Source organism: Typopeltis vanoorti, chromosome 22 (assembly GCF_054136105.1).
Source record: "Typopeltis vanoorti isolate ZY-2024b chromosome 22, IOZ_Tvanoo_1.0, whole genome shotgun sequence".
NCBI classification, from domain to species: Eukaryota; Metazoa; Arthropoda; class Arachnida; order Uropygi; family Thelyphonidae; genus Typopeltis; species Typopeltis vanoorti.
Genome location: NC_143570.1, coordinates 94154771 through 94171719, shown reverse-complemented (window position 1 = coordinate 94171719; position 16949 = coordinate 94154771). Strand labels below are relative to the sequence as shown.

At 35.6% G+C, this 16949-nt stretch overlaps 1 protein-coding gene across 1 annotated transcript in view; it reads left to right on the top strand.

Moving 5' to 3' along the window:
• The window catches only part of LOC150094573 (integrin alpha-9-like), a 670422-nt gene extending 653888 nt beyond the window's left edge, over positions 1 to 16534 (top strand). Inside the window, exons 26-27 of the mRNA XM_090411817.1 lie at positions 7409 to 7531; positions 15787 to 16534. Of these exons, the coding sequence (XP_090267943.1) occupies positions 7409 to 7531; positions 15787 to 15909 (246 nt within the window). The 3' untranslated portion in view covers positions 15910 to 16534. The remainder of the gene's footprint in view (positions 1 to 7408; positions 7532 to 15786) is intronic.
• Positions 16535 to 16949: the final 415 nt, after the last annotated feature.

Sequence of the window (16949 nt, the reverse complement as noted above, 5' to 3'; positions counted from 1 at the left end):
ATGTACTATGACAAATGCCTTGGACATGGGAGATGCATATATACAGTGTTATACTTGGATTTTTCAAAAGCTTTTGATAGACTGCCAGAAGACAGAAACTATTAAATAAATTGAAACAAATTGGATTAGATCAGTGACTGGCTGCTGTCAGACAGGTATAGAAAATTGTATATGGGGGTGCAGTATCCCGAAGAGGAAAGTCACTAGTGGTGTATCGCAGGGGTCAGTTTTGGGACCATTGTTGTTCAATATGCATGTTAATAATATTGGGATGGTTTTAACTAATGATATGCAGCTGTTTGCAAATGATACACAATTGGGGTGAGTAATGCAGAGTCGAGCAGATGTTATGGCCTTACAGGAGGACTTGAATAGACTGCATGAATGGGCAGGTAAATGGAACCATCAGTTCAATTTTGCAAAGTATAAGGTTTGAGATTTGGTAAACAACAATGGGATGCAAAGTACACATTTGGTGGGGAAACTTTAAAGTAGAGGAGATGAGAGATCTAAGAGTGATGGGACAAGGACTTGAAATTCATGGGCCTCATTGCACAAGTTGTGACAACGTCACTTCGGATAATGGCAATGATACAGGGGACCCTGGCATGCTGAAATAGAGAGGTCATGATGCCACTGTATAAGGCCTTAATCAGGCCTTGCATGGATTGTGCACATATTTGGTCACCAGGTTTTCATAGTGATGAGGATATGTTCAAAAGGGTAGAGAGAAGATTTACAAAGGTGGTCACTGGTCTTTGGGATGTGGAGTAAGAGGACAGATTGAGAGAATGTAAGTTGCAAAGCCTTGTGAATAGGAGGAAGGGGTGGGATATGATTGAGACATGTAAGCTAGTCACGTGTTATGTTGGCATGGAAGAGATTTTTCATAGAATGTGAGGGGGGGGGTAGAATAAGAGGCAGTTGCTGGAAACTGTATAAAGAGGGTGTGAGTAGAGGAGTGAAGAGTAGGTTCTTTGCATGGAGAGTGGAATGCATTGCCTGAGTGTGTTGTGAACGTTAGACACATCGAATGAGTTTAAGGCATGGTTGAATGAGCATTGTGTGCAATAGTGTATACCTCCGATGATGACTCTGACTCCATGGAGGTCGGATGATAACAATTAAGAAATGGTCTTGAGCTAGATTTTTCTCTCATAGTGTGGTGCATGATTGGAATGGCTTTCATTTGGAGGTGGGGAGTGTTGGTAGTGTGAATAAAATCAATGAAGATATGATGTGTGGGTGATATGACCTCCTGTGATGAGGTGTTGGTAAAAAATATCACTACTCCATTGGGTGGTGTGAATGCCCAATTGGGTTGGACTAGTAAACATACATTTGAAAATAATCTCTCTCTCACTTCTGAATAAAAGGAGGAATACCATGTTTTATAAACCGACTCTCTTATAACCTGCTCCCCTGCTATTCTACTTTTTTGTGATTCCTGCTGATGTAAACCTGTAGTACATTAGTAACGTTGATGGACTCAGGAATTTTTTTCCTATTTTTATATTGTCTTTTGTACTTTTTATTCATTTTTTATCTGATCTGAAAACTGCTCTAAGACTAAACATGGAACTTTTTCAAGCCACTTCAGTCGTCAATAAGTGTGGTGGTGGTCTTAAACTGGATGATGAAATTAAACTCCCACCTAAAAACAATTGCATATACATTCATTCCTACAGGCAAGATTTGATCTTTCGGCCTGTTGGTTGGAAAGCAGACACCCTAACCACTTATCCATCAGGCTGGTGTGTGGAAGAGATCACTTCATCTGGGCTTTCAAGCATATCTTCAGAAGAACCATATTTCTGTGAGGAAGCATACTACCCCACTCTCCAACCAATATGCTCTTGGTTCAAATCCCACAATGGGAATTAATGTTTCTGATTGTGGGAGATGAATTTCTTTGTCTACTGCAGTGTATCTCAATGTGGGGCAATTTGAATATTTTGGGGGGCAATTAGAAAATGATGTTGCATTCGTCACCTCATCACTGATATACTCAAAACACTCACCATTGTGAGTGAGGGGAGACATCAAAATCTTTGAGGCGTTGAGGTGGGGCATGATCTAGAAAACATTGGGAAATACTGGTCTAGATTTTGACCATGAGGCATTGTTTTTAGGTTTTTTGGAAATTTAATTTCATCATTCAGTTTGAGACCACTTACTGAGGCCTGCAGTGGCTTGAAAAGTTTACATATTTGGTCTCTTGAGCAGAGTTTCCAGACTATATATAAAGACTAAATAAAAATAAGAACATAGAAAGATAATAAAAGACACTTAATTTAAGTGTCTTTTATTATCTTTCGCCTGAAGAAGTCATTTTTGACGAAACATGTTGCGTTTTTTTCAAATAAATGTCATTGTGTTATAATTCTCGGGTTTAAGTCAGTTAATTTAGAAAAATGAATATATATATATATATATATATATATATATATATACACAGGGTGTTCGGGATAAATTTGACATATTTATAATTAATTATATTTTTCCGTAAGTTACATGTATTAACACACACTTCTCTTCATTTAAAAGTTTGGACCCTTCTTCATTCATATACAAGATGTCAGAAAGGATGGATAGCTGGAACCCACCTGAATCATGGAAGAGAATAACTTGTATCATGATGATTCGTGCCCGCCATCAAAATAAGGATATTACGACTGCTGCCCAATGCTCCCTGAATACAGTAAAAACAATCAGGCATGAACTAGAGACTTGCAATGGTGACTACGAGGATGTAGCAAGAAGAAAGATCCCTAGCAGACGATCTGATTGCGTTCGTACAGCAGAATTCCTCGCAAATCTGCAGGAACAGGTGTTGAAGAACCCTGGCATTGGAATTCGGGCTTTGTTCGTGGAGTTTAACTGTAGTCAAGCCCTGGATAACAAGGGTAGCCAATGGTAGGCCGTATGTATGGCAGCAGGATTCGGCCCCTTGCCACACCTCTGGGAAAAGTCAAAAATGGTTGTCTGAAAATTTCTACGACTTCACCAGTCCAAATGTTTGGCCTCCAAACTCCCCAGACCTTAACCCCATGGATTATTTTGTATGGGGCGCAGTTGAAAAAGACACCAATCGCACTTCCAGTAATACAAAAGCCCAGTTAATGGATAAAATTAAAACAGTTTTTGCGGCCCTTCCCAGGGAGACTGTAGCATCAGCTTGTTCGAGGTTCCGAAGCAGAATTGAAGCTGTGATCGATGCTAATGGTGGTTATTTTGAGTAAATCTTGTTGATAGTATTGTAATTAACTCTGCCTGTAATGTTTTTTTGTCAATTCATTAAATTTAATAGATACAAAGAAGATTTTCTTTTTCCTTACGAAACTGTCAAATTTATCCCGAACACCCTGTATGTATGTATGTATGTATATTAAAAATACCAAGCTATTTTAAACCTGGTTTTACTCCATTTTCCAAGTAAGCAAACAGACAAACAAGTCAAGTTTGCACCTGCAAGTGTTGCAAGTCTAGCTGATCCTGCACATAGTGCAAGACCAAGGCAACTCATGGTAAAAGTAGAATAAGCTCTGATCACTAATCTTAATATTTACCCTTAATGCAAAGCACATGTCCTGGAGGAGATGTATGATGCTTTGTATTAAAGGCAAGGGGCCACTGCAACACTTGCAGGTGCAAACTTGACTTGTTTGTCTGTTTGCTTACTTGGGAAATGGAGTAAAACCAGGTTTAAAATAGCTTGGTATTTTTAACATTTATTATACCCAAGGTAAAATACTCTTTACATATATAAATTAGCCATTTCATAGTTCTAATGTGCTATATAGGTTACAGCCTTTCATGAGTGGGAGCTGCATTAAAAAATCAAAAAAAATTCTCCTTCATGGGTGCCTAAATGTAAAATTGACTTGTTGAATTTAACCACTTGTAGAGTTTAATTCTGAGACAGACAGCCAAGCAACTATCAAATGAGCTGTAATGTCACAATTTATATTGTTGTAGCAGCTAGTAAATTTTTTAAAAAAAATTTTCATTCCCACTCTGTCCAGATGCATATTGAAATTACATCAGACATAAGCAATTTTTGATCTAGCTTTGCATTATCTATCAATCCAACCAGTACAAAAGTGATATGGGATAAAATCCTGAAAATGAAGGAGATATAGAATATTCCATTAATCTACCTTGGAACACAATGGATGGTATTTTGTAGAATACAAAGCATTGCGGACACTCTAGGAGAAAGCCTTTGCTGGAATCTTAACAGTTTCATTATCCTTCTGAATTGTTGCTATTGAAAGAAGAATAATAAAAACAGCATCTTAACTTCTGCCAAATGGGAGAGAGTCAAACAATCAGCCCATCATTAATAATTACTCTCCGTTGCCAGCCATTACTATGCCCTGATGAACATTTTATCTCATCCATTATGAGATGATAAAACACCTTCAAACACCACATTCCATGTATCCTTTCTTTTAGTGTTGCACAGTGATCAGCATTCATTTTAGAAATTGTGGACTTTACAACCGTGTTATAAATAACTATTTTAATTTCCTGATGTGTCGACCTTCATATTAAGGTCATCATCTGGAGTATATACAAATATACAAGGACAAGCTGAGTTACATTTCACATTAAGCTAAAGAAACAATAATTTGATCACCGGTTATTCTACTGGCTTAGACCTTTTGGGTGCTACAGCAAAGGTCTAAATTTTGCTGTAGCACCCATATCGATGAACAAACTGGATTTTATTTGTAATATTGAAAGAGGCTTAAGATTCATCTCAAATAACATAGTAGATAAAATACGTTTAGAAACCACCAACATTTTAAATATAAATCATAAGAAAACAATAACAAGCAACTTAACGAAACACAAGTTAACAGCGGTGAAATCATTAAAATCAAATCCAAAGATCGTAATAACTAGAGCTGATAAAAGAAGTGCCATTGTTATTCTAAACTGAACCACTTATTTAGAAAAAATGAATCTGCTAGTCTCAGGCAATAGTACATACCAACTTGTTAACTACAACCCAACCAATAGAATAAAAAAGAAATCAGAGTAACTACTTAAATCAATTACATGGCCTGAAGATACAGTCAAAAAATTACTTCTGCACAATATCGTTCCCCAAGAATTTATGGTCTACCAAAGATACACAAACAAAACACGCCACTCCAGCAGATAGTTGAAGGTAATAGACAGTCCCAATTATAACCTAGCCAAGAAATTAGCAGCAACACTCAAGGAGTTGGTAGGTCATTCCCTCTCCTATATCAGAAACACCATATCAGATAATCCAGGATCCTGAATCTAATATAATGTTAAAAATAGGACATTATTGTTACTGTAAGAAAACTATCTATAAGAAAGAATGTTTCTGTCATGTTATCTTAAATAGAATTTAGCTTTGATGTAGTTTCTAAATAATTAATTTGTAGTTTTATGTGTAATTTTTTTTTTTTTTACTAGAGCTCATGCCAGTAGAATAACTGGTGATCAAATCATTGTTTCTTTAACTTACTGTGTGAAATGTAACTTAGCTTGTCCTTGTATATACTCCAGATGATGACCTTAATATGAAAGTTTAAACGTCGGGAAATTAAAATAGTTATTTGTAACATAGTTGTAAAGTCCATAATTTCTAAAATGAACATTCCATGTATCTTTTTCTCTTACAGTGTTTAGCAAGAAGCAGTTTTTTCAAATTCATGGGAAATCATGAATTAAGCACCTCCGTAGCACAATTGGAAGAATGACGGTATGTTGCGCCTTTCGATTAGAAAAGGCCTAAGTTTGATTCTCATCATGATGGGAGGAATCTTTATATGGACTTTTTCAATTGAAGGTGAGTTAGCCGATCTCCTATGGAGGTAGCAGGGTTTTTTCTCTCGGAAACTCTGGTTTTTCATCCCACATACAGACAAATCGGCCCTTCAGAACACTCACAATTTACAGACAAAAAATACTAGCTGTGGTTTTGGGCAATAGATGGGTTTTGATATGGCTTTGATGTAAATGACTGGTAGTAGAGGTTCAGTGTAGTGTTGGAGATGTCATGAATAATAATCACGATTATCATTACTTTCCCAAAACCAGGAAAAGATCCAGACATAGCAGACAATTATTATCCTTTTCAGTTGTCTTTGTTTTGTATCATCTTGGAAAAATGGTCAATCTGACTTCTTTGGTATCTAAAAAGCAGTGATTATTTTTTCCAACACACACACACAAGTGTCATTTCCTTATATTGATCAACCTTAGACTACTTGGTCCATTTAGAAACATCTGTCAGAGCTGCATTCCTGAAATGGGGAAACACCTAATTTTGGTTTTCTTTGACATAGAAAACCTTATGACACATCCTGAAATTAAAAGGTCTTTCTTATAGTTCTCAGGGTACATTCTCATGATGGTAAGCAGTACCACTTTCATTACAGATCAAATGTCTAGGAAAGGCTAAAACGACTTATCTGTAGCGAGTATATTAACCCATTGGTGTCTTGTCCAATTTTTATAGATACAACATCGCTGAAAATGTGCTCTAGGATGAACTGTGGATAAAGGGACACAGACTACAGGGCTTTGGGTATATAGGCCTACTTGTCGCACATGTCTTGCCACGTTTTGTCGAGATAACCCTGTGCTTGAATGGAGCCGACTTGCAAGCTGACCTACTGTGGTGTGTTGAGTATGTTTTGCTGTTATAACCAAAAATCTGTCTTCATGCTCTGTCATAGATCAAGGTGACCTCTTAGCAAACATCTAGAACATATTCCACTGGTTTGAATGCTGTCAGAGGCCTGGATATAACACTATGTGAGATTCCAATCTCTTTGGCAATATGAGTAATTCTGTGGCTTTCTTCAAGCTTTCCAATAATTTTTCCCTATGTGAAATCATCTCAATGGTGTCTTTGAGACATTACAAGACATCCAAGTATGCAACTTTATTCCTTCACAAAAGAGCTTCCTTCAAACACAATTTGCTTAGTGCAGCCTTTTATCCTGTTGAGTGCTACCATGTGACCCCTTTTTATGCAATTAAAAATCTGTATCTACTTTCTACTTGAAATCAGCAGTCATACAAACTGCCACAAACTGATTCATCTGAATTTGTGCTTGTAATCTTTAAATACAGTTCGTCCACCTGCATGGACACCAGTGTACTTGCAGGTCTTTGTGTGTTCCTCCGTGGTTAATGCACAAGAGTGAATGAGTTTGAGGCATTGCACAATTTCAGCCTTATGTGTGACAAGGAAGTCAAAGACCTCCCTACATGGGCTCTTAACTCCATTGATGTCTCATAATAATAATTCATTATGAAATATTAAAAAAAAAATAATCTTGTTGTTTTTTTACCATTAATAATCTACTAGTTTAATAATGTGCTTTTCATTTAAAGATATCATAATTTGCTGTAGGTGACAACACTACTTGTAAAGCCAGGACCACCACCACCTCAAGTTGTAGCAACCTGGATAATTATTATTAGTATTATTGCAGGAATTCTTTTGTTGTTACTTATTCTATTAGGACTTGTCAAGGTAAATTTAAAATATTTCTTTTTGTTAAAAAAAAAAAAATAAATAAATAAATAAATATATATATATATATATCAATTAAGATTCAAATAACAAACTGATCTCCAACAAATTAGTGATATGGATAAAATTATGGTATAACTTATGATGATTTGAATCAAGTATATTATGTTGGCTATTTTTGGCTTATTGTTAACTTATCTTTAGTTGAAAAACACAAGTCTTCTTAGTGTGCCAGGTGGGATATGAACTTGGGTGTTTCTAATGCTTCTATGTAACTGATAGGAGACTGACTGTCTGATAGTTATCAGCGTATGTGAGCATTGTATCAGTAGAAGAGATTCGAATGGCATTCCAGAGAATACTGTCTGTTCACTGCTGCTATTCGGTCTGTATTATTTTAATGAAGTTAGTTTATTTGAATTGTTATTATTACTATTTGGCATTTCCACAGAGTCCAAAGACTCATCTTGTGAAACCCATTATTCTCTCTCTCTCTCTCTCTGAAATTATGATGCTACATCTCCAGCTGCAAAGTACTCTGGCAAAACATAGACTTAGGACCCATAATCAAGTTTTGATCTAATGAATGCCATATATAAAGTCTAGCAGAAAAAGTAATGAGATTTTTTTTTTATTGTGACAACACGGACAGCACTGTTGACCTGACAATGACATAGTATGTTAGTGATTCTCTCTCTTTCCATCAGTACCAGTTTCTTGTCGGTAGGATAAACACCTGTGAAGTTATTGTGTTCTGTAATAAGTGTATGTCTGGTGTGTCTATCATGAAAATGGAGAAGCAAAATCTTGAACCATGTTGTGTAATTAAATTTTGTGTTAAACTGAATGACAGTGCTATTGGCATGTTCAATAAAATAAAAGCGAAGGCTTATAGTAACGATTCTTTATTATCACATGCTCAAGTGTTTAAATGGCACAAGATGTTTTGGAGGGGAGATATAAAGTGTGGAAGATGAAAAAAAAGTGCAAGCTGGTCTGTCACAACAAGAATAAACAAAAACATCAAGTGAGTACAGCTGCATCTCTGAAGATAGATGCTTATTGCTTCAAATAATCTCTGAAGAATTGCATATTAACCATTTCACCTTTCAAGATTTTGAGTGAAGATTTGGAAATGCAATGAAAGATTTGTGCAAAGGTGGTTCCGAAAAGTCTCTGATAATCAAAAAGCTTGCCACAGCAATGTTTCCATGGAAATGCTGCACTGAACCCAATTTTTAAGATCACATTATTACCAGGGACAACACTTTTTTTTTTTTTTTAGTGCAATCCTGAAATCCCAACATTCATAGTGGCACACAAAAATTTCTCCAAGAAAGTGTGATGAGCAAGTCCAACTCGAAAACCATAATTGTCATCTTTTTCTATAGTCATGCCATAGTCCATCGAGAATTTGTACCTCTTGCAGCAACTGGTAATCAAATTTACTACAATGAAATCCTTGAATAGTTATTAAAATGCATTTTATAGGTGCATCCAGAGATTATGAATGCTTTGATCTTGCATCATGAAAATGTACCTTCTCATTCTGCACTGCTAATTTGCAAGTATATTTAGCCCAAAATGCATTCCAGTGTAGGAACAGACACCATACTTACCCGTCTTGTCTCCATGTGATTTTTTTTTCTTTCCCCCAAGCTCAAGAACTAGTTGAAGGGCACACATTTTGAGATACATCCGGAGTCATAAACAGGCTAACAGAAGAGGACTTCTATTCCTGTTATACCACGTGGAAGGAATCTTGAAACTGGTGAGTTTTGTGTGGGTGAGTCGGGGGAGGGGAGGAATTACTTTGAAGGTGACTATGATGTATTAGATGATTAGTTGAACACACGATTTTATACATATTTTGTCTCATTACTTTTCTGCTGAATCTCATACGCTCAAAGCAAAAAAAAAAAAAAAAAAACATCCATGAGCACTCTAAAATGTGGAAGATAAAGTGCAAAGAGTGTTTATTGTTTTATGGCACTTGCCTTGCAATTGACATATATGAGGGAGGAAACAGAGTTTCTTGTCAAATACGAGTTTCAAGAACAAGCTTTCTGGTGCAACTGGGATTCAAGGTTGTCCTAGTCTGAGTTCTGAGCAGAGGTTTAAGAAGAGGATGAGAAACTGTTACAATGAGTCTGGAGCTAAACAGTATATGAATGCGAATCAGCAGCTGCTTGTATTCATATGTGATTAGAGGAAAGTGAAGGAATATTAGTGGCTGGTTCAATGGAGCAGTGCACATGGAAATAACTATTTCAAAAAAAAAAAAAAAGTCAATGCAACAACAGATTATCTATGGGAAAGCAGTTGCAAAGAGTTGGTGAGATAGAGGGGGTCATAATTAATTGGATTACTTTTTTTCTAAGTCCATGCGGTTAGCCAAGTGGCTATGTGCTTTGCAACTATATACCTGGGAAAGGAGTGTCCTGGGTTTGATTCCCTTCACTGATGTGAGGAGCTTAAGGATCTTTCTCAGACATAGCCAAGTTAGCTGGTCATGGGCATGGACTGCAAGGTTTTTCCTCCCACAAGCAAGCAAACCATTCCCGTGAACACATGCATCTACAGATATAGGACACACCGGGAGGCATAGGGCTAGCCACCTTATCCCCAGGACGGGTACAGCTTAGAAGGGCTAAGGATAGTCCCATAACAGACCACCAGGCCTAATACGTGAATGGAAGAAGACTCTTTTTCTGAATACATCAAGCATTTTGAGTTGAGATCCTAGATGCACCACCCCAAATGTGGAAACAGTTCCAAGGTTTGAGCAGGAGATAATTATTGTTTAGAAAAAAAATAATACCAAGTGCTTTTGGAGGCAGAAGAGGCTATGGACCTGATGATGTGCTTATGCCAAGACAGGTTAGATGCAAAAGTTAATCCAAATGCGATTTGGTGGTATTGAAATTTACATGTTATCCTTACCCCACTTGAGAATGGCAATGAGATCATTGTTTAAGGCATTGGTATGAATTATCTCAACACTACAATGCTTAGAACATGAAAAAGAGCAATGGAGAGTATTACCATCTGCAAAATTGAATAGGATTTGATCTCAGAGAGAGAGGATGGTTGATGTATAGGAGGAGGAGCATAGATAAAAGCACAGAGTCCTGAGGTCCAGCATTGATTGACAAATCTGAATCATCTACCATTATCTGCAGTGGACAATCGGCGAGGAAGCTGGCAAGTTATTCACAAAAGAGAGCAGGAATACCATAGGACAGCAGCTTAGGAACGAGGCCATGATGCCATACGTGATCCAATGCCTTTAAATTATCAAGAACTACCACTTGAGTTAATCAAAACTTTTATATGGCTTGTGTCTAAAATCTGCTGGGAAACAAGAATGACAGAATCCATATTGGTGATTAATAAGTAATTGGCAAGTCTCCAAGTATTGAAGCAGTTGGTTGTTGATAATCTTTTCCATTATATTTGAGAGTATTGAACACAGAGCAATAGGGTGATAGTTTGCTGGTTAACTTTTAAATCCAGCTTGCTTCCAAGATGACATGACAACTGAGTATGACAACTTGAAGAGATGATGCAAGATGGGTTCACGTTCTGGAGCATAAGCTTTTAGCACATCTGGAGGGAATGTCATCAAGGCCAGGAGACTTATTGATATCAAGTCTGAGTATTTATCTTTACGTTTTGCTTTATTCTTATTCATCCTGTTCATTTTATCCTCTACTGTTATTTTTTTTTCCTCTGACTATTTTCTTATCATATCCTGTACCTGTTTGACAACTGAGAAATCTTTAAATATTCTTATGTAAAATGATAAAAGGTGTGTATTTCACTTTTTTTATTGCCCATTTGAACTTGTCCTGTCCATTTTTTATATATATATATATATATTTTTTGCTTGGTCTTTTCTTATGAAATGTATTCATAGCATTCAAATAGTTTATCGTCATATTTCTCCTTTCAATTTTTCTTTTTTTATATCCATTACCTTTATTTTTTCCCAGTCATGCATTAAAATCTAATACTATCTGATAACACTATTGTTAATTATAGTTATATTGGATACTGTATCATAGATTCTTCAAATTCTTCATAACTGTTGGTTGGTGCATATATTTGTAAATATTATAAACCCCTGGTTTTTTCATTGGGTAAACATAAACAAGACTTCAAGAATGTAACAGATAAATTAGTCAAATTACTCTACAAGTACAACATAAAAGTGACTTTCCTGCCACTTGAAAAAATATCAATATCTCTTCATCTTCCGAAATCCCCACATTACCCACGGAAAAAACCAGGGGTTTATAATATTCATTGTTCCTGTGGCATCTGCTACGTAGGCCAGACAGGGAGATCGGCGGAAATCCTCATGAGCGAACATCAAAAGGACATACAAAAGAAGAGAAAACATAAATCTGGCTTAGTATATCAAACAGCTTCTACCGGTCATGATGTACTCTGGGATAGAACATACATGTCTTATATTGATAAGAATTGTTTCCCAAGAAAATTAAAGAGGCAGCAAATATGATTAAAATTCCTAAACAATGATTTAAAATCAAACCTTGGTTTTTGTTGCAAGTTTGGTCATCATTAATTAAAAATTTACCCACTTCAGACCTCGGACAGAGCGAGCGTGAACCGCAGAACACGACAATAAATAGCATTGTCTTTAACTAACACGCATTAATGGTTATATAGATCTGTTATTCAATTTTTTTAAGGAACTTTTTTGATGTTCATAATACCAACAAATGAACTTGTTTTTTGTAATTTCTTATAGTTGGTGCTTTAAACTGTTAGTTTTCTTTACCCCTGAAGATGTTAGTCATATGACTAACAAAATTTGTCAGGTTATATTTATATTTTATTTATCATTATTTTTAATTCGCTTTAAGTGTATTGCTATTGTTTATTTATTTTTCGTTAAAATTGTCAGATCAGTAATTTTCTTACAAGTCCGGGTAAATGAATTAATTTGGATCAGTAGAAGTCAAACAGTGAGGCCGAGTGAATATGATTATAAGCAAAGTGTAAAAACTTGATTGTAGCTTAAATAGTAAATATTCCAAAGCACATTACATTGATTTTTTACTTAGGTTAAGTTCATGTGAATATTGTAAAAAAATAAACCTTGTTTGTCTCGGTATAGTTTGTATTAGATGTTTTTGTAAATAACTCTTTTGAAGCTAACTGTATATACTGCTTTAATAAGAATATGTTAGAGTGTTAAAAACAAAGGCAATGTTTCTGTCGCTGTACATGGTGGCATTAGAAAGATTGTTATTGAAACTTGTATGTATGAGAAAGACTTTTTATATGTTGTATTTCAGTAGTTTTCTATCTATTTTTTCTGAAATGCCCCAAACATAGCGTATGACTATGCCATTCTTGTAATCTTTTTTGTTTAGTGGCATTTTTATAGTGGATCATGTGAACTTTTTTTTTTCTTAAAGCCATTTTTTTTTTTTTTTTTTTTTTTTTTTAACAAATGTTTGGTTAATAATTTCAAATTCTCAGAGCAAATTTTTAAGGCTCTGTGTTTGAGGGTGCTATGAATTTTTATGTATGTATTGGCCTGCATGTGTGTTTGTGATAGACTGTGAAGGAGCCTGAAAGAAGACATGTAAAAGTGTACCTAGAAAAGGAAGGGAGTTGTTGGAAGTTTATTTTCCACTTGGTTAGACTATAATAAATTTAGTTTAATCCTTTACCCAAGTGTAGGCAAACAAAGTTTGCACCTGAAGTAGGTCAAGAATAGCTTTATACATGTCTGCAAGGAGATGTGCTTTGCATTATGGGAGATACTGAGACAAGGAGTGACGAGAGTTGATCCACCTTTACTATGAGTTGCCTCAGTCCTGAACTACTTCAGGTGCAAATTTTGTTTGCCTACACTTGGGTAAAGGATTAAACTAAATTTATTATAGTCTAACCAAGTGAAAAATAAACTTCCAACATCTTTCTCTAAATCCAGAGTAAATTAATAATAAGATGGTACATCTTTTGGCAACTCATATAAGTAAATATGACCTCTCCATAGCTTCTGCCTTAGTATCGCCACTTCTGGGTCTGCCTCCCACTGACGAGACCTCAATAAAATTCAAAACCGGTCTGGGTAGTGGCCCTTCCCTTAATTCATACCTTTATACAGTCCACAAGGAGATGTGCTTTGCATTATGGGAGATACTGAGATAAGGAGTGATGAGAGCTTGGTCCACCATGAAGAGAGTTGTTGTTTTCAATTCAATGGTGAATTGGATACGTTTGTGTTGTTTGTTCAGGTGGCTTAGGAATGTATTTCGCCCATGGCTGTACCTTCTTATTGCAGGTAAAAATTATTTTTCCACATGAAATACCCAGAGTGCATACTTGGGCAAAGAGGGCTGGGGCAGTTATGTTAAAGCTGACTAATAAATTCAACATTGAGTGTGATGTTTTTCATTTTCTTTATGAAGTGTTTTTTATGTAGGAGGGGGAAAATGATCTGCCAACTCTTTGAGTATGGCTGCTAATTTCTTGGCTAAGTGATAATTAGGGCTGCTGATTCCTTCAACTATCGGTCATAGTGGTGTGTTGGTTTATTTTTGGAGTGCATTATGCCTGCACTCCCATAAATTCTGGGAGTGCAGGCATAATGTGTTATTAGTTTTTTGGTTGTTTTATTTGGCCACATGATCACAGATTTGATTAATTCTGTTGTTTGTTAACTATGGATTTGTTAAGGAGTGCTCTTGCTTTAGTAATATGACTGTGTTTTATGTTTTATAATAAAGTGACAAGAGCGGCTGATGAGAGAAAGGCATATTCTGCCCTTTTTTGGGAGGGGAATTTTACAAAGTCATTTGACAGGGTATCATATAAGCTGATATAAAGTTACAGCACATTGGTTTAGATGTCAGGTTAGTGAACTGGACTCAGGATTGGCTATCTGATAGGTATCGGAGTGTTGTGTATGGGGGAGCAATATCAAGGAGGCAGAAAGTTACATGTAGGGTCGCACAGAACTCAGTACTTGGAACTGTATTGTTTAACCTTTTTATCAATGACATTGTCAATGGATTGCAGGGGGGGTATATTCAGTTGTTTGCAGATGATTTGAAGCTGGTGAGGATTATTAATAATATGTATATATACTCAGTTTAATGCAGCTAAATGCAAAGTCTTGAGGTTTGGGATACATCGATGGGAGACTGCATACTCGGAGGAATTGGAGAAAGAAAGGGATTTGAAGGTAATGAGTGATAGAAACCTGAAATTCAGAGAATGTATTGCAAAGCTTGTGAGGTAACCCAGAGGATTGCTGCAATACTGAGGACACTGACCTACAGAGATAAGAGTTGTCATTCCATTGAATGAAGTCTTGATGAGATCACACTTGGACTGACTGTTGTGCTCATATTTGGTCCCTAGGATTTGAAGGGGATAAATTTACCATGGAAATAGCACAGAAGCAGATAACAACATAGTATCAGGACTGTACAATGTTAGTTATGAAGATAGGTTGTGAATGTGAACTGCAATGTTTGGGTGAGAGAAGAAATAGAGGTGATATGATCGTGACTTAAAATGTTGAGAGGTAGTTACAGTGTTGACACTTGGGAATGCTTTTGTTTGGTGGAACAGGAGTGAGGACAAGGTGCTATCCCTGGAAGTTACAAAATGAAGTTGTGAGCAAGAGGGTAAAGAGTGGTTTCTTTGCATGGAAAGATGGTTAAACCATGGAATGCATTGCCTGATAATGGTGAGAGTTTTCTCACCATTATCAGGTGTTTTCTAAGATGGGCCTATCACAATGAGTCTTGAATCAGAATAATAATTTCCTACACTGCTGTTTAGTTGACCTACAAGGACCAACTTTTCCTTTTTCATTGTCAGTCACCTTCTCTTAATGCCTTGATAAAGGAAAATTTAAGGAAAAATTTCTCCAATTTTTGCTTAGTAGAACAGGTACAAATAAGTCTCACTGTCAAGGTCCTCATTATATTTGTCAATATCACTCTATCTGCTATTGGCTGCCATTCTGCGTGTAATTCCCCCACCCCCCTAATTTGCTAACTACCGTATTATGATTTATGCTCCACACTGCTGCTAATCAGACATTGATTGAAATTTGATCTCTTTATGCTCCACAAAATATGGAACATGTAACAGTAACATTTATAGAAAAATGAATTCATTTCTTTAAGTAAAATATAGTCATTAAGAATGAAATGCTAATTACTGTTTTAAATGAAATAAAAATTTTTGTTTTCTAACAGATGGGATTTTTTCAACGTCTCAAGAAAGAAGAAATGAAAAAAATGATGGAACAAGCTAAGCTTCTGAAACCTGAAAATGGTGGTTTATCAGATGATGATGAACTAAATGGAAAGGCAGGATAGAAAATACACATCATCTCACAAAGATAATCAAACTATGGAAATACGTTGATTTTGTTTTTTCCTGTGCAAAATTAATTTAACTGAAAATTTGATTGTATCAATTCAAACTGTGCTAAAGTGGTGTTAAAACCAAATCTTTAAATCTTAAAAAAAAAAAAAAAAGAAAAGAAAACAATTTATTGCTATGGAAATTAAAGCTAGCAGAATGCTAGCTTGTGCCAAATATAATCAGGTGAAGAAGTTTTTGAAATCATTAGAAGTGATAAATTTGGACTATCTGCTAGTGTGGTTATTCAAACAATGTAACTATCGCTCAGGGAGAGAATTTGCTCAGTTCCTTTAATAAATGTTTTCCGCATGTTGCAGCAAATAAAAATAACTGATTGTCAATATATTTCATCTTTAGAAGACATGGAGAGAAGAAAAAAAAAAACTGTTATGCCTATTGTGGAAAAAGATTTAAATGTAATTTAAGTTAACAAATATTTATAAAATATGTTTATATGAAATTTCCACATTTAGCAGCAATGCTAGGCAAATTAAGATTAGATGTTGGCCACATTCCTAGTCTTGCAAATAATCTGCTGGTAACATCCACAGTTTTTTGTTTGTGTGTATGTGTGTATATATAAATTTTACATGAACATAATCAAATTTGATTATGTGCGTGTAAAATTGCTCAATTTGCCACTTCTAGAAATAGAATGAAATGAGAATTTTAAACAAAATTCAGAAATTATTTCTGAATTTTGTTGAAAGAATCGCCACAAATTCCAGTGCTCTTTGAACACCTCTAAATACATTTCAACAGAACCATATTCAGTATCGCTTATTTAAGTGTGTATTTTAGGTATAAAATTAATTGAAATTTTTAAAATTTGAATATTTTATTTAAAAATAATTGTAATAAACTCATAAGGGGCATATTCAGAGCAGTACATTTTAAGAACCAAAAAACAATTATTATAATTTCTTGTTTTCTAATCTCTACGGAGGTCAATAAGATGCATCGTAGGAGGTAAATTCAGCCAACACAGTCA